Source organism: Pristis pectinata, chromosome 15 (assembly GCF_009764475.1).
Source record: "Pristis pectinata isolate sPriPec2 chromosome 15, sPriPec2.1.pri, whole genome shotgun sequence".
In the NCBI taxonomy this organism is placed as follows: domain Eukaryota; kingdom Metazoa; phylum Chordata; class Chondrichthyes; order Rhinopristiformes; family Pristidae; genus Pristis; species Pristis pectinata.
The window spans coordinates 866,500-890,174 of record NC_067419.1 but is presented as its reverse complement, the minus strand read 5'-3'; the positions used below and the strand labels follow the sequence as shown (position 1 = coordinate 890,174).

The 23,675-nt window shown below is 45.6% G+C and overlaps 1 protein-coding gene across 1 annotated transcript in view; it reads left to right on the top strand.

Moving 5' to 3' along the window:
- Positions 1 to 23,675, top strand: part of tmtc1 (transmembrane O-mannosyltransferase targeting cadherins 1) — a 151,499-nt gene that overhangs the window by 16,648 nt on the left and 111,176 nt on the right. The window contains 3 exon segments of the mRNA XM_052030031.1: positions 4,584 to 4,761; positions 8,996 to 9,069; positions 11,442 to 11,618. Coding sequence (XP_051885991.1) covers positions 4,584 to 4,761; positions 8,996 to 9,069; positions 11,442 to 11,618 — 429 coding nt within the window.

The following is a 23,675-nucleotide window of genomic DNA, read 5'->3' as shown; positions in this document are numbered from 1 at the left end:
CTGTGAGTGGAGATAAACCAGAGGTGAAGTGCAGCAGGCTGTTCATTGGCTAAGTACAGAATCATCTTGAGAAGTGGGAAACAGCACAAACAGACAAATTAGGAGCTGGAGTGGGCCATTCAGCTCTTCAAAACTGATCAACACATTCCTATCTACCCCTAGTAACCGCAAAAAACTGCAGAGAGTTGTGGACACAGCCCAGTGCATCACAGACACCAGCCTCCCCTCCATGGACTCTGTCCATACCTCTCGCTGCCTCAGTAAAGCAGCCAGCATAATCAAAGACCCCACCCACCTGGGGCATTCTCTCTTCTCCCCTCTCCCATTAGGCAGAAGATACAAAAGCCTGAAAGCACATACCACCAGGCTCAAGGACAGCTTCTATCCCGCTGTTATAAGACTATTGAATGTTTCCGTAGTACGATAAGATGGACTCTTGACCTCACAATCTACCTCGTTATGATCCTGCACCTTATCGTCTGCCTGCACTGCACTTTGCTCTGTATTCTGTATTGTTTTTACCCTGTACTACCTCAAGCACCGTGTTATGAATTGATCTGCATGAATGGCACGTAAGATATTTTTCACTGTACCTCAGTACAAGTGACAATAATAAACCAATTTCAATTCACCCTCACCCCTGCCTTCCAAGAATCAATCTACCTTAAAAATATTCAAAGACTCTGCTTCCACTCCCCCTGAGAGAAAAAAATTCTCATCTCCGTCTTAAATGGGCATCGTCATGTTTTCAAACAGTGACCCCTTGCTATGATTTCCGCCACAAGAGGACACATCCTCTCCACGTTCATCATGTTAAGACCCCTCAGAATCCTCCATGTTTTAATTGTCCCCTTCTTCTAAACACCTGCATAAACAAGCACAGCCTTTCCAAACTTTTCTTGTGAGACAACTCGTCCATTTCCATTGTCAGTCTGGTAAACCTCTGAACTGCTTCCAATGCATTAGCATCCTTCCTTAACTAAGCACTGTACACAGTACAGCAGATGTAGTTTCAACAATGCCCTATATAACCGGAATTTTAACTCCCTCCTCTTTTTATTCAATATAGGATAAAGACAAAGAGTAAGCTCAGTTATTCCCCCTCATCCGTACAACTCCCAAACATTTTATACCCCAAAGTAATAAAGTTGGGAAGAGGAACTCTCAGTTAATGCCCATTGATTTAGCTCATGCAGCATGTACCACTGGGGAGCAAGAAGTGCTTTGATTCCTGCTGTCTGAATGAGATGAATTTTGTTTTCTCTGTGTTGCAGAGAGTGCCATGATTCCTATTATCGTGTGATGTGCAGCACACCATCTGGTGCACACAGGGTGGTTGGGAGGGCAAGGAGATTAGACGTTAGGCAATTAAATTCATTAGTGGGAGGTTCTGGCCACAAAACTTGAGTCAAAAGCTTTCAGCATCTCTACGCGAGTCTGTTCCTGATATTGAGCAATCGGGAGCAGACCTGTGGGAAGCGGCCCAGTTCCTACACTGAGGGCTGAATGTTGGTGATTGCTTTTGGGCCAATGCATGCATTGTGGTTTGCCCATGTCTACTACTGGCCTATTTGGGGGTGAGGATATTGGTGATAGTCGGCTAGAAGGGATAATACAGCAACTTGTCCATATTTCTAGGAAGCTCTTCCCCTTCTCTCTCCAAAGAGATCATTGCGTTGAGCATTTTCATTGCAACCTTGATTTTTGTAATGGGGCGATGGCAATAATTATATTAACTTTCCTGTTGTAACTTTGTGAGAAGGAGTCATCGTCTTAGGCAGTACCTTGGGGTTGAGGATGACTTCCACTCTTGTTCTGAGGGGACTGGTGAAACCAATGTGGAGCCTGCCGTCAGACTCTACCATGGGGCGGTGGAGCTCCACAGGGTGATCGATTGCATCACTGTGCACAGTTTCCGCTGCCTTCCGTGTGCTCCAGAGGGAGAGGCTTGGAGTATTTGGTGCCTTCCCCAATGCTCCTCCAGCAGTTTGAGCAGCTTTGTGGAGACACAAGAGACTGCAGAGGCTGGAATCTGGAGCGACAAGCAACCTGCTGGAGGATCTCAGTGGGTCAGGCAGCATCTGTGGGAGGAAAGGAATCGTCGACGTTTCGACTGGAAACCCTGCAGCAGGACTGAGGGGGAGGTGGCCGGTATAAGACAGAGAAGGGGAGTGGTGGGATGGGAGTCGGAGGTGATTGTTGGACTGAGGAGGGGTGAGAGATGACAGGTAGGTTGAACGTGGTCAAAGAGCCAGAGAGCAGTGGAAACCACGGAGGGGGAGCAGCGAGTCACAAGAGACTGAAGATGGTAGAATGTGGAGTCACAGAGGGACTCAGTGGGTCCAGCAGCTGCCATGGAGGGAAGGAACAGTTTTGTGCCAGGGGTTTCCCACAATTCGGTGTGGATGTTACATTCTTTTTCCCTAGGAGGGCTGAAGGACATCCTTAAAGTATTTCCTCTGTCCTCCTGGGTCACGTCGTTATGGAGCTTGGAGTGCTCATCTCAGGAGCCTGGTTTGGAGCATGTGGCCCTTCTGCAAAGCTGGTTGAGCATCAGCATTGGCCCGGGAGATGGTAATGACCTTGCCTATCCTGCCATGGATTTGGAGAATTTTGCAGGAGCAGCGTTGGTGGTTTCTCTTCTGTGCTTTGAGGGACCTCCTCTGGGTAGTCTAAGATGGGTACAGGAGGGCAAGGATCACTGCTGCCTGATGGGCAATGGGTTTGGTGCTGGGATTGAGGCCTTGATCTTCAGACACACTTTTCACCAAGTGGCCAAAGGCTACCAGACTGGTGGTGAATTTTGTCTTTGACCTGCTGAGAGGTGGCCCCTGCAGCCTAAGAGAAAATTGACTCCAACTTTGAGCAATCAGTGACTTGAGTCCAATTGAGAGGGAAGCTGGTCCTCCGTGGCGACTTCAACACCAGAGTTGACGAGAACATCTGGAAGTTGGCAGGGAGGAGTAAGGAATCCAATGGAGTCCTTATCCCAATGAAATGCTTGGAACATGACCATACTTTTTCGAACATCCTGTTTTGTCAGGGAGGTGAGCAAAAGGCCCCAGGGCAACACCCTCCATCCAGGCACCAACAGCCCCAGGAACCAGCTGTCGACAACCGATGGCCCAATCATCACCTAATCTGTTCTGTGATCTCCACCGACCTGGTCCCAAAATAACAGCAGCAACAGAAATATTGCCACAGGAAAATCAGTATGCAAGAGCTCAGCGAAGAGTGCAAACGTTAGGCACAACTTCAGGACAAAAGAAACGGAGTTTTTAAAGCTGAAATGGTTTTATTTTGGATAATGGTGACAAGGATCATTTATGACTTTGTTGCCTTTAGGCTTGACTGTTCCAACATGTACCGACCCACTCTCCATAAACCCGAGTTTATCCAAATCTCTGCTGTCCATATGCCAAATCACACCAAGGCCCTGTTCACCCATCACCTCTGTGTTTGTTCACCTGTGTTGGTTAACCAAAGCCTCAATTTTAAAATTCCCATCCTTGTTTTCAAGTCTCTTGTGGTTTCACCCCTCCCTGTCTCTGTGATCTCCTCCCACCCTCTGATATATCTTCACCTCCAGTGTTATTGATTCTCAATTTAATGACTTTGTTACCGATAGCTGTGCCCTTAGCTACCGGGGCTCATAGTTCCAGAGTTTCCCATTCCAAACCTCTCTGCCTCCTTTCCCTTACTGTGTTCCAGAAAGCCTACCTCTCAAACCGAGCTTCTGTTCATCTGCTTTAATATATGGCTCAGTAACAAATGATCCCTGATAACGTGAAGTGCCTTGGGATATTCTGCTGCATTTATATCTGGTATCATTGTTCATTGTGACTCTGAGGTGGGAAGATGGACCTGAGGTGTATTCAATCTATGGTCAGCCGAATGGTGGAACAGGCCAGAGAGCAGTATTCCTTTTACTGTGATTTTCCAGACGATAGGATCATGGAGAATAAGTTTCTAGTAACTATTTCTTTATACAGTTGGAATTTGGGGCTTGCAGCTGGATGGAGCTGTTGAGATTCATTGAGGGAGATTATATCCAAGTCTATGAAAGATATGGAAATAGACGGAAACGTTGACAGAGTGAGATCAAAACCAGTCGCTCACGTGGAGCATAAGCTCTGGCACAGGGTAGACGGGTGACACAGTGGTCATCTAGCTGAGCTGCTGCCTCACGGCTCCAGCCACCCAGGTTCGATCCTGACCACCGGTGCTGTGTGGAGATGGAACATTCTTTCCTGGATGCTGTGGTTTCTTCAAAGACGTACAGGTGATGGGGTAATCGGCCACTGTAAATTGCCCCGAATGTGTGGGAGGCTGGTGGAATCTGGTGGCTGTTGATGGGAATGTGGGGAGAATAGGTTGCAGAGAAAGGCAGTGGGAAGGGGATTGCTCTGTGGACTGGCAGAGCCTCAATGGACCAAAGTGACCTCTTTCTGTGTTGTAGGGAGATGTGGACATAGAACAGTACCTCACAGTACGTTTGTGTTCAACGCAGACTTCTGGGCTGAACAACCTGTTTCCGTCTAATTCAATATAATTCCGCATAATAATGCTGCTTTTCTTTGCAGGTTAAACATCCTGCTGGGTGGCATGACCCCGCTGTACTTCCACATGGTCAACGTGGGCCTGCACTGCGCTGTGACCTCACTGTTACTCCACACGTGTGACAAAGCCGTGTTCCGGGACAGGCGCCTCGCATTCTTCGCTGCTCTGCTCTTTGCCGTGCACCCTGTCCACACTGAAGCTGTGAGTAGCTGACTGACATCCTAATGCAGGTTTAATGCACATGGTCCACTTAATCCTGCTTTCTACGTCCATGAGTGTTTACAGACATCTCTCTATTCATTCAAAACTAATCCCACTGCTTTTGTCCTTCTCTCTCTTCCCCACCCCCACGCTGTCTCTCTGTCTGTCTCTCTCCCTCTCTGCCTCTGCGTCTCTCTCCCTCTCTGCCTCTGCGTCTCTCTCCCTCTCTCTCTGCCTCTGCGTCTCTCTCCCTCTCTCTCTGCCTCTGCGTCTCTCTCCCTCTCTCTCTGCCTCTGCGTCTCTCTCCCTCTCTCTCTGCCTCTGCGTCTCTCTCCCTCTCTCTCTGCCTCTGCGTCTCTCTCTCTCCCTCTCTGCCTCTGCGTCTCTCTCTCTCCCTCTCTGCCTCTGCGTCTCTCTCTCTCCCTCTCTGCCTCTGCATCTCTCTCTCTCCCTCTCTGCCTCTGCGTCTCTCTCTCTCCCTCTCTGCCTCTGCGTCTCTCTCTCTCCCTCTCTGCCTCTGCGTCTCTCTCTCTCTCCCTCTCTGCCTCTGCGTCTCTCTCCCTCTCTCTCTGCCTCTGCGTCTCTCTCCCTCTCTCTCTGCTTCTGCATCTCTCTCTCTCTCTCTCTCTCTGCCTCTGCGTCTCCCTCTCCCTCTTTCTCTCTCTCTCTCTGCCTCTGCGTCGCCCTCTCGCCCTGGCCCTCTCTGTCTCATTTGCGCTCTCACACACACAGACACGCAATAATCCTGCATCTTCCTCTGATTCAAGCATGCACAGCATCTGTTCTTGTCTAGTTAGTGTGTGCCTGGGTGTGACTCCTCCCTCACTTTGTTTCTCTGGCACTCAGTCAAGAAAGTGGGAATGCTCAGAAACTGGAGGGTGGTAAAAGCAGTGGATGTGAATTTTAATCAATGAGGAGTTAAGTTGAAGGAGATCACATGAGGTGAAGACTGAAGTTGATAAAGGTTTGGAATACTCTGCAAATTGAAGCCATGGGGAGTGTTCCGCAACAGTGGGAATAGAGTAGCAGAGAGAGGTTGGAGTAGATGGTGTGATCTCTTCCTTATGAATGTTATGGGGTTGGGATCAGCTGGAAAATGTCAGCAGAAGATCAAGTGTCCAGAGTGTCCATAATAGCCAGTGGAAGATTGAGAATTCAGTCACCAGTGAGTTATGGCTGTGAGGTGAGACAGGACATAATGTGCACTTCAACTAATCCCAGGATCTGGTGAACTGCGTCCTGAGGTCGTGAAAGGAGTGGCTCTGGCGATAGTGGATGCACTGGTTGTCGTCTTCAAAAACTTCATAGATGCTGGAAAGGTTTCCACAGATTGGAAGGCGGCAAATGTAAACTGTTTAAACAGAGGGAGAGAGAAAGCAAAGAACTGTTGACCATTTAGCCTGACGTCAGAATCTGTTGTTAAGGAAAGAGTAACAGGGCACTTGGAAAATAATGGCAGGATTGTGCAGAGTCAGAATGGATCTATGTAAGAGAAATAAATCTGTTTGAGTTTTGAAGTTGTAACTAGCAGAATGAACAATGAGGAACCAGTAGATGCAGGGTGTTTGGACTTTCAGGAGGCCTTTGACACCACAGATGATTATCAAGATTAGACGCATGGGTTTTGGAGTAATATACTGACATGACAGGATTGGTTAATAGAAAACAAAGCAGGACTGAATGGATCACTTTTGGGGTGACTGTAACTAGGGGCTCCAACTGTTCACAACTGGTTTCAACGAGGAGAATGATGTAATATTTCCAAGTCTGCTGATGAGATAAAGCAGGGTGGCTGCGTGATTTTTTTGAGGAGGGAGGAGAGAAGCTTCAAGGGGACACAGACTGGATAACGAATGGGCAAAGACACAGCAGACGGACGATAATGTGGAATAATATGAAATCATGTGCTTTTGTAGAGATAAAACACAAGAGCCTTTTTAAACGGTGAGAAATTGAAAGATGTTGCTCAGAGGGAACTGAATGACCTTGTGCGCAAAGAAATGAAAGTTAACCTGCAAGTTACTGCAAGGCTAACGGTATATTGGGCTTTATTGCAAGAGGATTTCAACGCAAAGCTAAGGATGCCTTACTGCATTTACATAGGGCCCTGGTAAGACTGCATCTAGAGTATTGTGTACAGGTCTGCCTACCCTAAGAAGGGATACAGTTGCAATAGAGAGAGTACAATAAATGTTCACCAGGTTGATTCCTGGGATGAGGTTATTGTCTTAAGAGGAGAGGTGAATCTGACTGGATCTATACCCTTGGAAGAAAGAGCGGTGATCACATTGCAATGTAAAAAATTCTTATGAGGCTCGCTAAGATAAGACAAGATATCTTTATTAGTCACATGTACATTGAAACACACTGTGAAATGCATCTTTTGGGTAGAATGTTTTGGGGCAGCCCGCGTGTCGCCACACTTCTGGCGCCAACATAGCATGCCCACAACTTCCTAACCCGTACGTCTTTGGAATGTGGGAGGAAACTGGAGCACCCGGAGGAAACCCACGCAGACAGGGAGAACGTACAAACTCCTTACAGACAGCGGCAGGAATTGAACCCGGGTTGTTGTCGCTGTAATAGTGTCACGCTAACCGCTACGCTACCGTACATGCCTGCAAAATAGATAAAACTATGTTTCCCCCTGGTCGGGGTGTCACAATTTGGTTGTGCAGTCAGGCTGCCACACTTGCCCATATCTCTGCATGCAACACCTGCCGGGCAGGCGGTGCTGCAGCTATTGGAGCTGACCTTGGGTGCTCCACATGGGTTTCCTCCTGTTGCTCCTGTATTCTCCCGTATCCCAAAGATGTGCAGGTTATCAGGTGAATTGGCCACTGTAAATCGTCACTAGTGTGCAGGTGAGGGGTGGAATCTGGGGGCAGTTGATGAGAGTGTGGGGAGATTTCAGAAAAAAAGGATTAATATAAATGGATGCTCGGTGGTCAGTGTGGATTCTGTGGGCTGAAGGGCCTTTCTATGTGCTGTATGATTCTGTCACTTTATTCCTTCAACAAAAGGCTCAAGATGTTTCTTCCCCCCCCCCCCCACCCCCAATCTGTTCTTCCTCCAAACTGACTCATCCCCACCTCCCTGCCACCTAAATCACAACCCAAGTTCTGTTGCCGATTCCCGTGGGGATTGCAGGTTGAATCTGTGAATGGTCAAACTCCAGTGTGGCCTGCAATGTGATCCTGCAGGCGGAGTTGTCCTGGGTTAAGCAGGTCACAGCTATTTCCCTTTAGAACATGTATACCAGGCAAGGATCATAAAGGTGTTCTGTACAATTAAGTCATGCAGATGATAGATGAATGGGAGTTCCTTCTGTTCCCTGAAACCACAATTTGCCTTTTACTTGGATATTTGAATTGTTCCCAGGAAAATCAGAACCTGGGCAATTCCAGAGATCACCACACAGAGAGAATGTTTTTGTTCTGTGGGCATGCAAGGATTGTAATTAATTTATCAGTCTATTCAAAATGGGAATTGATCAAGTTTGTTTACCATAGTTCTCTGTTTCAATGCCTGAACTAACTGAACCATATTAAAATCATTGAAGTATGACAAAGTATTCTCCAGGCAACATAACCTACATTCTTGCAAATTATTCCCCTGTGCACTTTGACATTCATATTATGAAAATTCCTTGTACGTGGTTATCTTTTTGACTGGAAGGGCACGAGTATAAATGGGGAGGCATTGAAATAATGGTACAGGTAGCAGGGATCTTGCTGTGTTTGGTGGGTGGAAGTCTTTCTACATGCTTTATGTGCACAGAATGGGATTGCTCGTGTGACGGAGCTTGCACTCGGGCAGCCTTGCGAACTCGTTTTCATCTTCAGCCTTTTGGCTCTTCCACCTACCACCTTGCAGCTTCTCACATTATTCCCTTTCACCCCCCCCCCCCCTCGCCCCCCCAGACTCACCTATCACCTGCCAGCTCGTGCTCCTCCCCCCACCCTTTTATTCTGGCTTCTGCCCTCTTCCTTTCCAGTCCTGTTGAAGGGTCTCAGCCCGAAACGTCGACTGTTTCTTTCCCTCCGTGGATGCTGCCTGACCTGCTGAGTTCCTCCAGCACTTTGTGTGTTGCTAACTCTTTGCTGTGTTGCTGGGTGACGAGGCTTTGCGTTCGGAGGGGGTATGGGAGCGCTGAGAGATCGATCCTTCTCTTGTTGGTATTTTGAGTTACTGGTGTTTGTGCTTCTCACATCTGCAGTTGCTGTTTCACCAGGTAACGGGAATCGTGGGGCGAGCTGACGTATTGGCATGTGTGCTCTTCCTGTTGACCTTCCTCTCCTATCTCAGGTGTGTGTGACCGTGGCCTCCAGTAATAAACCACTTGCACAACAGTGACGTAAAGTGACGTTTTATGACACTATGTTTACTTTGCAGGCGACCCACGCATTACGTGGGGGGGGGGGGAATTACATTCTTAGCATTCGGTTCTGTAGTGTGATTTTGTGTAACGCGAAGCTGTGGCATCTGCACAAGTGTCAACATAAGATAAGATATCTTTATTAGTCACACGTACATCGAAATGCACAGTGAAATGTATCTTTGCATCGAGTGTTTTGGGGGGCAGCCTGCAAGTGTCACCACGTGTCTGGTGCCAATATAGCACGCCCACAACTTCCTAACCCGTACATCTTTGGAATGTGGGAGGAAACCGGAGCACCCGGAGGAAACCCACGCAGTCACGGGGAGAATGTACAAACTCCTTACAGACGGCAGCCGGAATTGAACCCAGGTCGCTGGTGCTGTAATAGCATTACGCTGACCGCTACACTACCGCGCCTGCCCACAAGAAATGCAAGTTGAAAAAAATAAATTTTGTGTTTATTTATTTACTTTTCTTTCACATAAATTTCATAGCAGTGAGTTTTTATTCTGTATCTGGTTTTTTTGTTAGTGATTTGTGAATTCTGCAAGGGCAACTTTCAATTATCGAAGCTGCCATAATGCGGGAGTCGTCTGTACCAATTGTCTTGAATTTATATCACAATTTTAGATTAAAAATTATCTTTGATATGTAATTAAATTCTATTTTTGAAAAATTAATTCCAAGCTCTACCTTCAGTTAATCTGCTCATGATGCACACATTGAACCATTGAAGTTGCTGACCTTGTCATTTTTGAGACAATAGTGTTAGTTAACTCGGTCAAAGATTTCCAAGCGGCATTCACCGTTGTGGAAGAGTTCCATTCATCGGCAGTCAGTTGCTAGTTCAGTGCACACCTTGGAAACAGGCTGCTAGTTTGTGGCCTATATCTAGATGAAAAGATTGAGTGGAACTAGTCAGGCTTTTAACTGCCAAGCTTAGAAATTTAGGCCTTATAACATTCAGGCCTGACTTCTTAAGCATGCTGCTGACAATTGATGAGGCATATTGTTCAAGGATAGTTTGTTGAACAGTCCAGTGTGGCATATATTATTATTTTTCAATGTTTCAAGAAATGATATGGAATAAATTGACTTATAATGCAATCTTTAATCTATTGGTTTGCGTTGTATGTGAACAATGAATAGGCATGTTGTATGGAATAGGCTGATCCCATTATTCTACCAAGTGGAGAGAGCCACATGGGACTGAACATTCAGTGAATGGCTCCAACTGGTCCCTCCACAACCCATATTTCCCACAACTGTTTCATGAGAAATTGTGCAGTATAGGATAATTCCTAATTTACAAACATCAAGCCAACGTGTAGTCAGAGAACAGTGCCAGTAAACACAGGAGAATATTTGGATTAATAGACCATTTAAAATTTGAACCTCCATTTCTTTTGGTGTTATTAGTGAATGTAAATTTGCCCATCAGTAAAATGGGCAAATTTACATTCTGGGCGGAGTCAGACTACTTGAGACTGGCTACGTGTCTGTCACAAACCATGCGTGTTGCTGCAAGGAGTGAAGCGTTTCTGACCTTGGTTTGGATCATTCATTGAATACTAGTGTCATTAGTAAGAAACAAGCAATTTGGGGTAAATAAAACTAAAAATATTGCAAGTAAAATACAGATTATGAAGAGGGATAATGACAATTGGTAAATTGGTTTATTATTGTCACATGTACCGAGGTACAGTGAAAAACTTTGTTTTGCATGCCATCCATACAGGTCATTTCATCACATCAGTGCATTGAGGTAGTACAAGGGAAAACAATAACAGAATGCAGAATAAAATGTTACAGTTACAGAGAAAGTGCAGTGCAGGCAGACAGTAAGGCAGCAAGGCCATAACAAGGCAGGTTGTGAGGTCAAGAGTCCATCTTATTGTACTAGTGGACCGTTCAATAGTCTTACGACAGTGGGATAGAAGCTGCCCTTGAGCATGCTGGTACGTGCTTTCAGGCTTTTGTATCTTCTGCCCGGTGGGAGGGGGAAGAAGAGAGAATATCCGGGTGTGTGGGGGTCTTTGATTATGTTGGCTGCTTTACTGAGGCAGCGGGAAGTGTAGACAGAGTCCATGGAGGGGAGGCTGGTATTCGTGATGTGGACACAGCTCAGCACAACTCTCTGCAGTTGTGAAAGAACTAACAATAGTTTTAACATTCTTTTCTGGGAGTTATGGGATTTATATTTGCTTTTGATATTGGTGCAAAACACTTTGTGGTCAAAGTGGCTATAAATCACCTGATGATTATACTACATGTTTGAAGATTCTTCTCTTCTTTGCAGGAGTGTGAATTGTAATTACATTGGGGAAAACTTTCCACCCACCAGCTCACCAGTCTACCTGTTGCTGAGTTTGTTCCTGGGGACCTGTGCGATGTTAGTCAAAGAGACTGGAATCACTGTCTTTGGAGTGTGTCTTGTCTACGATCTCCTTATTCTGTGCTCCAAAAGACTTCTGATGTAAGTTTGAATAAGTTACCTTGGTGGCAGACGCTTTTTTAAAGGAAGAAATATTGTTTCATACAAAATAATTTACTGTTTATCTATGCACTACAGTTAAGTCATCAGTTTGTCAGTAGATGCAACAAGAATTGAAGTAGGATTGTTGAAGGGAAGATCATCATATCTAGTTTCTTGTTGATGAAAGATTCCCCCTCCCACCGGGCAGAAGATGTTAAATAAACTGGCATCACTTGCTGAACATGCCACACTCACTTGAGAAAACCATTTCCTTTTGGCTACAATGACAAGTAGGAATTGCCGGTCCAACAGAAATCCAAGATCCATCGGATCCCCCTCCACCATCCTATTAGTGATGCCTGGCAGGTATTTTAGTTGTTGACTAATCCTTTGTGAATCCTCGAACATCCATCAAGTGCAACTTGGGCACGGCCAGTTATTGATGCACTTTGCCCTTCAGAAGTTGTTGCTGGCCATAGCCGTGAAACACTAAGGGTTGGGATGAAGGGATGGTTTGATGCTTGATTTCAAGGAGCCTTTTGTGTGTTTCTCCCTTGGTTACATTACAAAGCCAATGCCAGTGTTAGAAATCTGGTACGTTGCTGGCCGAAAGCCTCTCTCCAGTTAAACTGGTCTGCATGTGGTCCATTCAACATTCATGCCCACAGTAGCTGTTTAATGTGGTGCCCAAGGCAACCAGCCACAGGGACCACCCTGCAAAACATGCTGGGTGAAAAAGCTTAGGCGGCTGAACGTGCTGTCAGGTTGTGGGTTTGCTGCTCCACAAGTTATTACTTCTGCGGGCAACAGTTGACTGTAGATCAACGATTCTCAAGGCATCAAACATTAGTTCATGGATCAGTTGACAGAGATTAAGAGGTTAGTTCAATTGGTCAATGAAAACTCTGTTATTGTACCACGTGACTACTGGAATGTACTAAGGTGAACGAGATGGAACAAAAACAGTTCTGGAAACACTCAGCAGATCAGGCAGCATCCGTGGAGAGAGAAGTTAATGCTTTGGGTTAAAAGCCCTTCATCAGAATTGGAAACATGGAAAAAGAAGTGTGTTTAGTTTGTAGAGAGGAGGAGAAGGGAAGAGAACAAAGAGGATATCTGTGATGGGTGGGCACCAGTGTTGTCCTGGTGACACGATTATGATGCCATGTCAGAATGGGAAGTGAATATTAGTTAATAAGTGATCCAGATGGACCTAATGTAAGTGGACTTTGGTCTCGTTCTTTACCTGTAGATCATTGACTGTCTGTAGCGATAACATGTAGAGTGCCTGCCATTGGCCATGCAGTACTGCACGAGGTTTGTGTATTGTCACAATCGAAAGATGGCAGCTGTGGGACCCAAGTTTTAGTGAGTTGGTTTACGTGTTAGTCACGTTCAGCAGTGGTTTTGATGGGGGTTTGGAGGAGCACCAGTCTTCCATTGCGTTCTTCTGTTGCCATTGACCCCAGCACTTGCCAATCCAGCACTGTCAAAAGCTGAGTGTTCTACCCTCCTCAGTGGTTGTGATCTTGTTGAATGATTGATTGAGAGGCACCCTTCTACCCATGCATTCCTGGCAGAATAACGGTGGCTGATTGGGAAAACATGAGGAAAATCCCAGTTCATTGAGATATCTCTTTACCAGCTCCTAAAATAAAGAGTAACATGCATTAACAACCATGTTTCTTAAGCTCAGGACGTCCCAAGTGCTTCACAGTCAACAAAGTAATTTGAAAGTCTGGTGCAGTTGATTGCGTTACAGACACCTGAGGTGATAGGAGATCATTAAATCCCCCAAATGATAGAGGAGCCCAATGCCCTCACTTTCCAAAATTGATAAAGGTCTCTGTTCTAATAACCACCTCGGAGCCATATCCAATTCCAGCAGAATGACATCTGTTCGTTGTTGGTGCTTGAGAGCCAACTTTGTCCGACATTGCCAGCAGCAAGTAAGAGGGTTATTGGGTTATCAGTATAGGAGACATTCAGGGCTTCAGTAGTGTTACTGTGACCCATGCGTGCTGTCCTATATCATGTAACACATCTGCACTAAACTCTGTCAGCTGATCTTTATTAGTGGGTACATACTACAACTTGAAAATTAACCTAGCTTCAGTGCTGAGAGCCTGAGGCAAAACCAATGCATAAACACCTTTTGGGTTATGCACGTTGTGGGGAACTTCCAGACCCTGGCAGGTTTGTAAAGGGTTGTTGTATACATCTCACATCAGGGGCGTTCCTCCTGGCTTCAGAGGGTTTAAGTATGCAATAAGGTATCAAAACAAACTCGCCTCTTCTACAACCTCTTCTACAACAACCATAGCCCATCACACTGATAAGTATCAAGTTCACAGCCTCGATGTGAACTGGGAGCAGGAGCAAGCCACTCGGCCTCTCAAGTTTTCCCTGATTCTAACTGATTTGGTTGTGACCTCAAACTTGCATTCCAGTCTACCTGCAGAACCTTGCACCCAAATCAAGAATCCAAATACCTCTGCCTTAAAAATATTCAAGGACTGCTTCCATCACCCTTTGAGGAAGAGAGCTGCAAAGACTCATAACCCTCTTGTAGATAAATGGGTGACTCCGTATTTTTAGACAGTGACTCATTGTCATAGACTCTCCTACAAGAGGAAACGTCCTCTCCACATCCACTCTGCTCAGAGCCCTCAGGATCTTGTATGTTTCGATTAAGTCCCTTTTGCACTCTTCTAAACCCTTGTCGATACATGCCTAGCCTGTCAATCCCTTCTTTGTGACACTACCCATTCATTCCAGTAAACCTCTGAACTGCTTGCAACACAGCAACATCCTTCTTTAAATAAGGAGAATACACAATACTCCAGACATGGTTTCACCAATGGCCTCCTGTCACTGTGCTGAGCAGGTGTTGCTGAAACTAACCGTATTTCCCACATGCAGCTAAATAAAACCCAGATGGGCATCCAAATTATGTGGTTGATTATTAAGCCATGCTGAGACCGTGGAGCAGGTTAAGCACTGAATTGCTTGATAAACAGTGGTCCATACCTACCAAATGTGAGCTCATCTCAGACTGACAGACTTGTCTAGGTTCTGGAACAAGAGGTGAGTTTGTTTTGATACCTTATTGCATACTTAAACCCTCTGAAGCCAGGAGGAACGTCCCTGATGTGAGATGTATACAACAACCTTTTACAAACCTGCCAGGGTGTGGAAGTTCCCCACAACGTGCATAACCCAAAAGGTGTTTATGCATTGGTTTTGCCTCAGGCTCTCAGCACTGAAGCTAGGTTAATTTTCAAGTTGTAGTATATACCCACTAATAAAGATCAGCTGACAGAGTTTAGTGCAGATGTGTTACACGATATAGGACAGATATTTAGCCCCATTCTACTGGGATCAGGTAAAGCAAGGCAGACAGAAATCAAACCTGTCGTCTTGTGATCAGTACAATGTCAAAGTCGAGTTTATTGTCATGTGCACAAGGGCAATGAAAAACTTACTTGCAGCAGCATCACAGGCACATAACATCAGATAAGCAGCATTAGTAAGAAAAATATAAATTAAACATAACACACAATTTTACAAGAAAGAATGTAATTAGAACAAAATGAAAACAAAATCTGTTTTAGTACAAAGTGGTCATAGTGTTGCTAAACTGAAGTGATTCAGGGTTGTGCCGGTTGGTTCAAGAACCAAATGGTTGAAGGGAAGTAGCTGTTCCTGAACCTGGTGGTGTGGGACTTCAGGCTTCTGTACCTCCTGCCCGATGGTAGCTGCGAGAAGATGGCACGGCCCATATGGCGGGGACCTTTGACGATAGACGTAGTCTTCTTGAGGCAGCACCTCCTGTAGATACTCCCGATGGTGAGGAGGGATGTGCCCCTGATGCTTCACACAGGACCATTGTGGAATGAAAGGAAATGGTCCACAATTTGTTACTAGTGGTGAGCCCCCCCTGCCCCTGAATTCACTATTGACGTATGTGGTAAGTTGGCACTTATCCTCAGTGTATGTCCCAGAATCAGTTCTGAGCAAGGTTGAGGCTGATCACCATGGTGAGGCCCCTGCTGTGCAGGTACATGGTGTGTGGGTTGTGCAGAACAAGCCTTGCCCATGGAACAGCTGAGAAAATCTTTGATAGCTGGTAAAACTGGCTTAGCATGATGTCAAAGCAGTCAACAATTTTATAATCTGTCACTTTTGTTTCGACTTAAAATGAACACAATTAAAAGCACTGAACTAAACTCATAAGGTATGTCGACTACCCAATACATACCTTCGTCCCTCATAACTGGTCCTCTTTGTCCAACTGAACAGAGTTGTTCCTGTGCCAAGTGTACCCTGTTGCTGCTGCTTCGGGAGGATTGCCCTGCTTAGATGTTGGCCATTTGCCGGGGTTTCACTAAACTCCGTGAGAGTCCCAGTCCTGGAGCACTGTCAGGAGAAGGCTGATGAAGAATGGACAGCAGACTGGGGAAAGTCCCCGACTTACTGGAAGTGACCTTGTTAAATCAGGTCATTAGTATGAGATAAGAAAAGAAAGTCAGCACAGATGCATTAAAAGCAATTTATATTTGATAGACCTGGTTAATGTGGCAGATGTTGCACTTTTGGACTTCCTTAAGGATGTTCACCAAGTGCCATATGACATACATTAGTTTAATTGAAGCCATGAGATTAAAAGGGTCAGGCAATGATGGTACGAACTTGGATAAAGGACAGAAAGCATTGAGTAATGATGAATGGTAGCAAGTTTCCATCCCACTTCCTACTCTACACTTCAGAAGTACATTGCTATCTTTAAAGCATTGTGTGATATCTTGAAAGGGATGTGAAAATTCTTTAGAAATGCAAGACTCTTTTTGAAGATTGCATGGAGCTTGTATAGTGTAGACATTAGAGACTGCGGATGCTGGAAATAGTCCGCACTTGACCCGATGCCTTGTTCCTCACCACCAGGGACCTAAACAGCCCTTCCAGCTGAGGCAGAGATTCATATGCACCCTCTCCAAGCTGGCCTATGGCATTCGCTGCTGCTCGCGATGTGCCCTCCTCTACATGGGCAAGACCAAGCGCAGACTAAGTGACCGTTTTGCAGAGCACCTGAACTCTGTCCACAACGGCCCGGTTGTGTCACTTCAACTCCCCTTCCAATCCCCGCACTGATCTGTCTGTCCTTGGCCGTCTCCATCACCACTGTGAGGCCAAACACCAACTAGAAGAACAGCACCTTATATTCCACTTGGGTACTCTATGTCCCACAGGTATGAACACTGAATCTTCTAATTTCAGGTAATCCACACACCATGTTCGTTTTGCACTCCCAACAGCCCAGATAGGTTCTCTCTTCCTTTGTTCACCTTTTCTATCCCCCCCCCCCCCCCCCCCAACCACGACCCTCGTTACCAAGACTCCTCATCTCCCCCACCAGGCTCCATCACCCACATACCTATCCAACTGGCTTTCTTCTCCTTTGGTTCTTCTTTTCAATCCCCTCCCCCACCTGTTTCCATCCATCTACCCCCCCCCGGTTTGCATCCACCCATCACCCACCACCCCCTTGTCTCTACCCTTTCCTCCTCCACTCCACTTTTCCTTTATCTATTTCCCTCTCATTGACCAGCCTCTGTCTCAATACTTCTCCCACCCTCACTTGGCTCTATTGGCCTATCATTCTCCTCCCTCCAACCACACCCCCCTTCCCCCCCATCTAGTTCCACATTACCTACCAGTCTCCGTCTCACCCCTCCCTCTCACCTCTTTATACCAGTTATCTTCCCTCCACACTCTCAGTCCTGATGCAGGGTCTCGGCCAGAAAAGTCGACTATCCGTTTGCCTCCACAGATGCTGCCTGACCCGCTGAGTTCTTCCAGATATTTATTTCTGCTAGGTGTTAGGACCCTCGCTCTGTTTGATATACATCATTGACCTGAACATTGGTACACAGGGCACAATTTTATAGATTGAAGGTGAGTCCAGATTCAAAGTAGTAGTAAGTATTGACAACATCAGTAGCAGACTTTGGGAGGACTTATTTAGACTGATGAAATGGGTAGATGTGTGTTATAGCACAGAGTCATATAAAGTGATGCATTTGGTTAGGAGAATGAGAGAAGACGTACAGTATGCTAAGTTATTAGAGGGCACAAGAACAATGGGGGCTGTGTTGTCTCACACACCATTTAAGTTGGCAGGATAAGTTGTGAAAGCTGAATTTAAACAAAAAAAGCACATTCCTGAGATGCAAGAAATTCTGCAGATGCTGGAATCTGGAGCAATACACAAAAAGTGCTGGAGGAACTCAGCAGGCCAGGCATATTGCGAGAAGGATAGAACAAGGAAATTACACTAAGATTCTGATGGGGTATTACATTCAATTCTGGGCCTAAGTGGGGCTGAGGAAGAATTTTACCAAATTGATCAATGTGGGGAAATTAGAAAACCTGGGATGTTCTTCTTAGAGCAGAGAAGGTCAAGAGGAGATTTGATAAATTTTAAAATGTGTAAATGAGGAAGACTTGTCTCCAGTGAGTGGAAGAGCGGGTGGTGACTCGGATGCAAATTTCAGGTAATCAGCAAAACGGCCAGAAGTGAAGGTGGTGAACTCATTGAAACACATGAAGCTCTGCAGGGGTTTGACAGGTTAAGGTGTGTAGTTAATGCTTCCCCTGGCTGGAGTGTTCAGAACTACTGATCAGAATCTCAACGGAAGGGGTTGATCATTCAGGCTGAGGTGAGAAGAAATGTCTCCACCCAGAATTCATCCTTGGATTTCTCTCCACCTAAAGAGCTGTGAGGGCACAGTCCTTGAGTATATTCAAGTTAGAAGTTGAGAGATGTTATTAAAGGATTAGTGGATATGGGGTTAACACAGGGAAATGGCACTGAGGTAAGAGCTCAGACATGACCTTATTGAGTGGCAGAGCACCACGCTACTCCAGCTTCTGTTTTGTGTGTTCTTGTGCAGTGACGTTTTTTATTTATGCAGCAAGTTGTGACTGGGAATCCATTGCCTGAGAAGATGAATGAAGCAGATGCATTGGTAACGTTCAAAAGCAAATTGGACAAATGTTTGAAGGGAAAATAATTACGTGGCTGTGGGAAAGAGCAGGAGAGTGGGATTAATTGAGTAGCTGAGCCAAAGAACCAGCACAGCTATGATGACTGATCGGTGGTCTCCTGTCCTGTATCATTCTATCACCTGCGTGCTTTATATTTGCATAACGAGCAGGCTTCTTGTCCATTAATCTCACGAGTGTTAAATGTGTATTAAATGCTTAAAAACCTGACACACCATTATGACTCAATGATAGTGAATTGCCTTGTTGAGAAGTCCTCCTGTCTTTGCCTTGCTGGAGACAGGAATCTGAAGGAAATGCCAGAGATTGTTTCACTGCGTGGGGACTGGAGAGAGGTCAAATCCTGGAGCCAGTGTTGTGCTTTGTGCTGATTCTTTCAGTGAGCGTTGGCGATGAGCCCAGAGCTTCTGACAGATGAGCTCAAAGTTTTTGACAGCTAGCCCAAGGCCTGATCGAGTGTCCTTGCATGAAGCCACTCAGACTTGGGTACTGAGCATTCCACATACATCTGGGTTTTACAACAGCAGATTTGCACAGTGCGGTCACTCATAACAACTCAAAAGGCTATTGAACAGTTCCCTTATGATGAGATGGGCTCTTGATCTCACAATCTACCTTGTTTGACTTTGCACCTTATTGTCCACCTGCAATGCACTTCCCTGTAGCTGTGACACTTTATTCTGTATTGTGTTATTGTTTTTACCCTGTACTGTACTGCCCCAATGCACTCTGTACTACCTTGGTTCAATGCACTGTGTAATGAATAGATCTGTACAAACGGTATGCAAGACAAGTTTTCACTGTACCTTGGTACAAGTGATAGTAATATACCAATACCAAATCCATGTACGTGAGAGGCATCACACAGATAATTTCATTGGACCATTTTCTTTTTTTGCAAATGCTGTGCTCAATCTCCCTTCACCTCTTAGACTCTGGTGAAAGTTCCCAGGGGCGCCTCTTGGTTCTTGCAGATGTTTAGTTGCTTCCAAATATATCACTCACTGCTCTTTCTCAAACACTTTGCTTCTGGCTGTCCACTCTTACTAAGTCAGGAGATTGTAGGTTCATTTTCACTTGAACACAAGAGTCCAGGCAGACACTCCTGGAGGGAGTACAACACTGCCTGAGGTGCTGGTTCTCAGCTGAGATATTAGTTGTTAAATTGCCCACAAATAGATAAAGAATAGGATTACCGCTGTGTTTAAACCAGGGCTTCAATGCAACACAGTTCAAAGAAGAGAATGGGACATTTTCCTGGTGACCTGTCCAGCATGTTTAGGCCAACCAGAATGAATAAAGCAGGTCAAAGAGTCCAAATTCAAAGAGTTGTACAGCTCAGAAACATCAGTCTTCAGCCCACCATGTCCATGCCGACCCTTTTGCCCATCCACACTAATCCCATTTGCCTGCATTAGGTCCGTACCCTTCTAGCTTTTTCAATTCAAGTGCCCGTCTAAATGCCTTTTGAATTTGGTGGTTGTGTCTGATTCCATCACCACCTCTCTCAGTGAGTTCCAGATATCAACCACTCTGTGTGTGATTTTTAAATATATATAAAAAAATACTTTTCCCTCAAATCTCCTTTTAAAACTTCCTCTCACCTAAAACCAATGGCTCCTTGTTTTTTGTACCCCAAGCTGGGAAGAAGATTCTGACTATCTACCCTATCCATGTCTCTTAGAATCTTTTAACCCTCTATCAGGTCACCCTGTAGCCTCCTTCAGTCCAAGAAAACAAGCCCAGCCTATCCAGTCTCTTGCCAGAACTAAAGTCCTCCAATCCAGGCAACATCTTGGTAAATTATTTCTCCACTCTCTCCAGCATAGCTACATCCTTTCTATAGTGTTGCAATCAAAACTGCACACAGTCCTGCGTGTATGGTCCAATCAGTGTTCTGTAAAGTTACACCATGATGTCCCAATGTTCGTGTTCTGTGCTTAGACCTCTGAAGGCCAGCATGTCATATGGCTTCTTCACAACCCTATTGACCCTTGTTGCCACTTTAGGGGCTTGAAGCTCCAAGGTCCCTCTGTTCATTAACATTCCTCAGCACCCTACCATTTACCCTTATTTGATTTCCCAAAATGAATCACCTCACAGTTGGGATTAAATTCCATCTGCCAACATGCCTTCGATTTAGTAGCCTTAAACAACTTTCCTCGCTATCTTCATTGGCATTATCATGCCACTTTTTGTGGGATTTTGCTCTGTAAAAATTGGCTAATCATAGCACGTGACTGGCAATGCTTCTATGATCCCCGTATAATGGCATTAATTGTTTGCTGCTGCCCTGCTGGGAGGGAGCAAAGCGGCCATGGGACTACTTGCGGCACAGTGGCGCAGCTAGTAGAGCTGCTGCCTCACAGCGCCAGAGCCAGGTTCGATCCCAGCCTCGGGTGCTGTCTGTGTGGAGCCTGCGTGTTCTCCCTCTGACCGCGTGGGTCTCCTCCAGGTGTCCCAAAGGTGTGTGGGTTGGCAGGTTAATTGGCTGCTGTAAATTGTCCCAAGTGTGTGGGGGAGTGGTGCAATCTGGGGGGGGGGGAAGTTGATGAGAAATTGGGGAGAATAAAAACAATAAGATGAATGCAAATGGGTATTTGATGGTTAGCATGAACTCAGTGGGTGGAATGGCCTGTTTCCATGTTGTGTATCCCTTGGGGTTTGATTGTCGGTAATCAGCCTTAGTTCCTATTGGGTAATGTGGCAGCACGTTTATTGACCACTTATTGGTTGTGAAGTTGACCTATAATTTTTGAGGCAAATCTTCTGTTGCTCAGAGATTGCTGTCCACCTGCCCCGAGACTCACTACTCGTTCAGGTCTAGGCCCTGGCACAATCTTTCGCTGGAACCCAGGTCCCTGTCCTTTCGTGTGTCCCAGCGTAGAGCGGGGGCCGTCACGGAACAGATTGGGGTCTGTCCCAGTGCAGCATGTGAGCGACCTTGTTGTGGGCAACAAGCTACACTCATACTCGGCGCTGCAACTTTCGGGTCTTCGGACATTCCTTCTGTGACGAGATCACTTGTGGTTTAATCAGTGAGCAATTTCAGTCAAAGTTTTTAAAAACAGGATTTTATATCTGATTTTATGTGCAAAAAGCATTGAGGAATACAGCTGATTTTGGCCAGTGTTCCAAAGCAGTGAGTGAGACTGGCATGAGTAACTGCTCAGGATGTAGTGGAATCCATCTGTGGATGTGTGTCCATTCAAAATGACCAGCAATATTAATTCTCAGGGAAACAAAGGGCATATGGATGCATGTGGACAGGTACTTGAAAGAGCAAGGCATTGAGGGATATCGTATTAATGCAGAGAAGTGAGATTAGTACAGGTAGATATGATGGTTGTCACAGACATGGTGGGCCGAAGGGACTGTTTCTGTGCTGTACAACTCTCTGACTGTATGCAGTGTCTCTGACAGGGGAGGACCCTAACCCCAGTCTCTCAGACTGTTAAGGTTGTGTTTTAAACATATGGAAACACAATTCAATAATTTTCAAATCATTTCTTTGCATTCGTAAAGCAAAGAAACACATCAGTAAAGGTTAATTAACATCATTAAATAAGTAATAAAAAAAACACACCACTTCCTTTTCTCCAGGACCCGATGTCACGTTTTTTGTGATCAGCTCCTGGCAGGTTAAATCCAGCGTGGACTCCAGGGCAGATTTCCCTGGAATTGGGAGCCTGTGGATTATCGCGCTGTCCTGTTATCAGGAGCAGCCCAGGATGGGAGAAACAGGTGGTCCCTACATCAGTGCTGGTGTCAGAGCAGAAGACTTGCTCAGTGCAGTGGGCTATAGCAGGGTGGTAGGGCGCACAGCAACAACCTGTCGTGTTGCCGGGGAAACGCTGTCAGGTAACGTGATGTCAGAGGAGTGTAAGGGGTACGGTCCCTCATCACTGAGATCAGGACTTGGGTTGTGGGTTCTTCTGACTTTATTGGTGCTGAATGCGCTGTGATGGTGGGTGACAGGGAGCCAGTCTTACACCAGACTGCATAATGCTGGTAATTTTCCATCCCAGTGGAACCAGTTGAGCTCTTATAAATATTTCTTTTTAAGTGAATTCAAACCCTCACTGCGTGATTTGAACATGTTCCCTGTACTAACTGTGCAGAGCCTTGCATTCCTCTGGCATAATCATTGCACAAAGTGAAAGCAAAAAACTGCAGTTGCTGGAATTCTGAAATAAAATCCAAGTGCTGGGGATACTCAGCTGGTCAGGCAGCATCTGCCTAAAGCAATACTGAGGAAGGATCATCAACTTCAACTCTCCACAGATGCTGCCTGACCAGCTGAGCAGCCAAGGCTTCTTCCATCTGTACAGCTATTGATTCACCATCTGAATTGGTGAATATGTAAACCAGAACCCTGTCTCCTGCAGCATGAGTTAAACACCACGATTCCAAATCCTGCATTGCAGTATGGGCAGGAGGAGCTATCGACTTCACAGACCCTGTGCCAGAGGGGTGGGGTGCTGCTTGCTTTGTCTAGTGGGTCTGATCAGAAGCTAGTCTTCAGCAATTGAAAGCCTCAGGTTAACACCAGAAGTCCATGCAGGTAGATTTGGAAGGTTGAACCTTATCAGTTTGCTCCATAACTAGATGCCTAATGGTCCCAGCATCTCTGTGGTGAATTGCCACTCGATCCCTTGAAAAAATTATATACTGATTCACCTCTCCATCATGCACTGCATTTGAGGCTACAGTTCCTAGAGCTTTGTGTGTGCCTCCTGAAAAATCATTTTTTTAAAAAAGCTGCAGAAGGAGCTTTCATTAAAATTGAATGCAAGGACTTGCATTTTTAAATGCAATATATAATTTAAGATGCTTCATAAAACCTTCTCGCATGCTCTGTCTGCTTTTGCTTGCTATAAGTATTCTTGCTCGGATTTTCTATAAGAAGGCGGTTCCTGTTGCAAGGGGACTGTGTTGTGAGAAATCCACATGGCTGTCACGTGACAGTAATGACACTGACCCCCGCTGACT